The sequence below is a fragment of the Bison bison genome, unplaced genomic scaffold (assembly GCF_000754665.1).
Source record: "Bison bison bison isolate TAMUID 2011002044 unplaced genomic scaffold, Bison_UMD1.0 scf7180017864154, whole genome shotgun sequence".
Taxonomy (NCBI): domain Eukaryota; kingdom Metazoa; phylum Chordata; class Mammalia; order Artiodactyla; family Bovidae; genus Bison; species Bison bison.
This window is the reverse complement of record NW_011494726.1, coordinates 38524-42320: the sequence shown is the minus strand read 5'-3', so window position 1 is coordinate 42320 and position 3797 is coordinate 38524. Positions and strand designations below refer to the sequence as shown.

Genomic DNA, 3797 nt, shown 5'->3' with positions numbered 1-3797 from the left:
ATTCCACCTTATAGATGATTTCTATTTTCTTCCCTTTATGGGTGTTCCCTCTCTTCTTACTGTGATTTCAAGAGCGTCACGCCACTCCAGATGTCGAATGCCACCTTCCCTATTACTTTCTTGGTGCATTTCAGAGACTGCCTGTGAAATGGAAAAGTATAATGATTAGTCATTAAAAGTTCAGGGCAAATTTGCCTTTGAGAGTTTTTCTTGGGATCAGGGGGAGAATGAAAGAAAAGCCTAGCATGATGCTGGGAAGAATAAATTGTTAGGGTAGGTCTGGGTGGGGCTTGCAGGAGCCGGGGAGTAATTGGGGAACAGCTTGGCTATGAAAACAGTACACCGGCCCTACCACTGACTTGTTGAATGACTGTGGGTGATTCCTCTCTCTCCTTTGGGTTTCATACTCTTTAAGTATAAAGAATTTTGTCATGATGATGCCTACAGACCAGCCAGCCCTACTTCTTTATGAGAATGTGAGATAGCTCCTGGGGCTATTAGAAATGATGTAACAGCTACCATTTCTCCCTGTGGATAATCCCTGGGGAAGGGCCCAAGGTCCCTCCCAGGATGAGGGTGGATATTTCCTGTTAGAACTAAGAAAATTTAAGTCTTATCCTTTGTGAAACCATAGACCCACCCTTGGCACCTGGCCAAGCTGAAGCTGCATAAAACTAGGCTTAGCTTCAGCTCTCAGTCATACACCTTCTTGACAACATGAAGACCAGAAGCTTCTTGGTCCAGGTGGTGGTGCTTCTCGTCCTTGGGACGCTGGTGGCAGAGGCAGCTATCGTAAGAGGTGAGTGGACAAGTGGCCTGGGTGAAGCTGGCTTGGGTTGAGGAGAGGTTGTTAGGGGCAGCCTGGGTCTTGACAAGAGGCAGCATGCAGAGCTGGAGCCCACTTTTTAGCCTGGACAGCAGGCTAAAGTTTTGAGTGTATCCAGAGTACTCTTGCCTGGAAAACCCCATGGACGGAGGAGCCTGGTAGGCTGCAGTCCACAGGGTCTCAAAGAGTCGGACACGACCGAATGACTTCCCTTTCACTTTTCACTTTGATGCATTGAAGAAGGAAATGGCAACCCACTCCAGTGTTCTTGCCTGGAGAATCCTAGGGACAGGGGAGCCTGGTGGGCTGCCGTCTATGGGGTCACACAGAGTCAGACACGACTGAAGCGACTTAGCAGCAGCAGCAGCAGCAGAGAAGTAGGAAGTTGCCCACTAGACTCCATGTGCGTTCTGCCCCAGGACTGAGAAATCAGGGCTGTTTGTGGAAGGAGTGTTGTAACATGAACTTGGCCTCAAGCATTGATACTTGGACAGAACATGCAATGAAGTTGAGGAGCCCCAGGAATCTGGGCCCTAGGTGGTGTCTCTTCCCTGCCTGTTTGCTCCATCAAAGCACCTGAGTCATCAGTCCTGTAAGGGGAGGTTAAGAACTAACAGGGCCTCAGAAATCATGGAGTCTGAAGACCTCTGTTTTCCAAAGCAGGACACTGAGACCTAGAGCGAGGTGAGGAATTGTCAGGGCAATCTCCAGAGCCAGGATGGAGCTCAGGTCTCCTGGCATATGTCTCAAAGCTCCTTGTCCTTCCACCAAGTTTCCTCAAAGATGACAATGTGTCCTCATCTCCTGAAAGTCACTCCTCCCTGGCATATCCTCATGAGGGCCCCAGGACCCAGAATGGAGGGTGAGGGGAAGAAATGGACACCCAAAGGAAACCTGGTCCTATGGAGCTTTTCCCCAAAGCGCAGGGAACAGCCATCCGAGAGTGCAGACCCCAGCTAGCCCTGGTGAGCCTTCTCTATCTCAGTATCCCTCAGCTTAAGGGACACCACAGTGAGCAGTGGCTGGACCTGGAGGAAAGACTAGATAGTTGAAACAGACATGCTGGTCTAAATATTAGTAATAGTAGGGATATTTCTTTCAACAGGTCGTCCAAAAGGTCAAGGCACTAAGGAAAGAAATGTTTTAGTCAACGAAAAGAGCCCAATCAATGGTCAACATCCTGTCAAAAGACCAAATCCAGTGAAAGGTCAAGGTCCAGTGAAAGGTCAAGGTCCAGTGAAAGGTCAAGGTCCAGTCAAAGGACAAGATCCAGTCAAAGGTCAAGATCCAGTCAAAGGTCAAGATCCAGTGAAAGGTCAAGATCCAGTCAAAGGTCAAGATCCAGTCAAAGGTCAAGATCCAGTGAAAGATCAAAATCCAGTCAGAGGTCAAGAACCAGTCAAAGGACAAGATCCAGTCAAAGGACAAGATCCAGTCAAAGGTCAAGATCCAGTGAAAGGTCAAGATCCAGTCAAAAGGCAAGACCGAATCGGAGGTCCACTCCTCACTAAGCGTGGGTCCTGCCCCAGGGTTCTGATCCGGTGTGCCATGATGAACCCCCCTAACCGATGCCTGAGGGATGCTCAGTGCCCAGGGGCCAAGAAGTGCTGTGAAGGCTCTTGTGGGAAGACCTGTATGGATCCCCGGTGAGGTGAGAAATGGGTGGAGGGAAAGGAGGCCCGTGACGGGGCAGAGAGGCTGACTGGCGGAGGGCGATCCTAGGCTAGTGGGGAGAGGACACGGGAGGTGATGGAGAGACTGAGGGGTCTCAGGGGCTACAACTGGGGTCCTGAGAAGGATGGCATGTGGACGGGGTCCTGCCTCCCACTGCCTCTGAGTCTCTCACCTGCTGACTCACGTTTCCGATTCTCTTTTCTTCTACCAGGTAGAGTCTGTGCTTGTGCACCTGTGAAGTCCCCAGCAATGCAGGCCCCAGGGCCTGTAGCACGACCCTCTCCCACACTGCCCCTTCTTCCTCTCATTCGGGAGGCCCAAGCTTGAGCATGGACTGCCTCCCTCATGGACTTTCCAATAAAAGACTGCTTTCAACTCCATTTGTTTCTGGCTCCTGTGACCTCTGGGCCCCCGAGAGCTCCGGGGAGATGGGTGTGGGTTTGGGACTTCTTGTCCCCAGTGGAGAGTGGAGCAGGACCCATGGCAGATGTTCTTGGGGTGTGAAGGAGAGCAGGGGCAGGAACAAGAGGCCTATTCCTAGGGTTCCTTGCAGAAATCCAAAAATCAACCCAAGAACCGCAGCCTCCATTTCACCAGGAAATGGAAACCTAGATATTTGGCCTCTGACCTCTGGCCTCAGATCAGGGAAATAAACCCCCAAACCTTCCCACTGACCTCCACTTCTGACCTGGCTATGATCAACCCTGCCAGTGTGACCAACCAACCCTCCTGGCTAAACCTCTGACTCCCTCCTTCCCTTCCTCTAATGTTTCCCATGAATCTGTATCCTCCAAGAGGACAGAAAGACAGATGCCAGGAAATCCCTGCTCACGAAGCATTTCACCTGTTCACGCCTGAGGTGACCTCCAGTAACACATAATTCCTTTGGGTGAAGCAGTATCCTCTCCCAGCTTTCTATTTCAAGATGTGAATGAGAAGGCAAGACACATCGATCCTTCCATGTCATTGCTGAATAAAGTTCTCTGGGGACATACAAGTTGGGGTAGAGTAGACTGGAGAAGGCAATAGTACCCCACTCCAATACTCTTGCCTGGGAAATCCGTGGACGGAGGAGCCTGGTAGGCTGCAGCCCATGGGGTCGCTAAGAATCGGACACGACTGAGCGACTTCACTTTTTACTTTCATGCATTGGAGAAGGAAATGGCAACCCACTCCAGTGCTCATGCCTGGAGAATCCCAGGGATGGGGAAGCCTGGTGGGCTGCCATCTATGGGGTCGCACAGAGTTGGACATGACTGAAGCGACTTAGCAGCAGCAGCAGCAGACTGGAGGAGTG

The 3797-nt window shown here is 51.1% G+C and overlaps 1 protein-coding gene across 1 annotated transcript; it reads left to right on the top strand.

Annotated features, from left to right (window-relative positions):
- Positions 1-704: 704 nt before the first annotated feature.
- LOC104989338 (elafin-like) lies at positions 705-2880 on the top strand. The gene is made up of 3 exons (XM_010840971.1): positions 705-799; positions 1932-2477; positions 2712-2880. The coding sequence occupies exons 1-2, from the start codon at positions 718-720 to the stop codon at positions 2474-2476; spliced, it is 627 nt and encodes a 208-aa protein (XP_010839273.1). The 5' UTR covers positions 705-717; the 3' UTR covers position 2477; positions 2712-2880.
- The last annotated feature ends 917 nt before the right edge of the window (positions 2881-3797 follow it).

Bases quoted from the DNA above. Each gene is read 5' to 3' on its own strand.
- LOC104989338 (XM_010840971.1), top strand. From the start codon at position 718: ATGAAGACCAGAAGCTTCTTGGTCCAGGTGGTGGTGCTTCTCGTCCTT. The intron at 800-1,931 runs GTGAGTGGACAA...TTCTTTCAACAG, and splicing joins AGAGGCAGCTATCGTAAGAG to GTCGTCCAAAAGGTCAAGGC.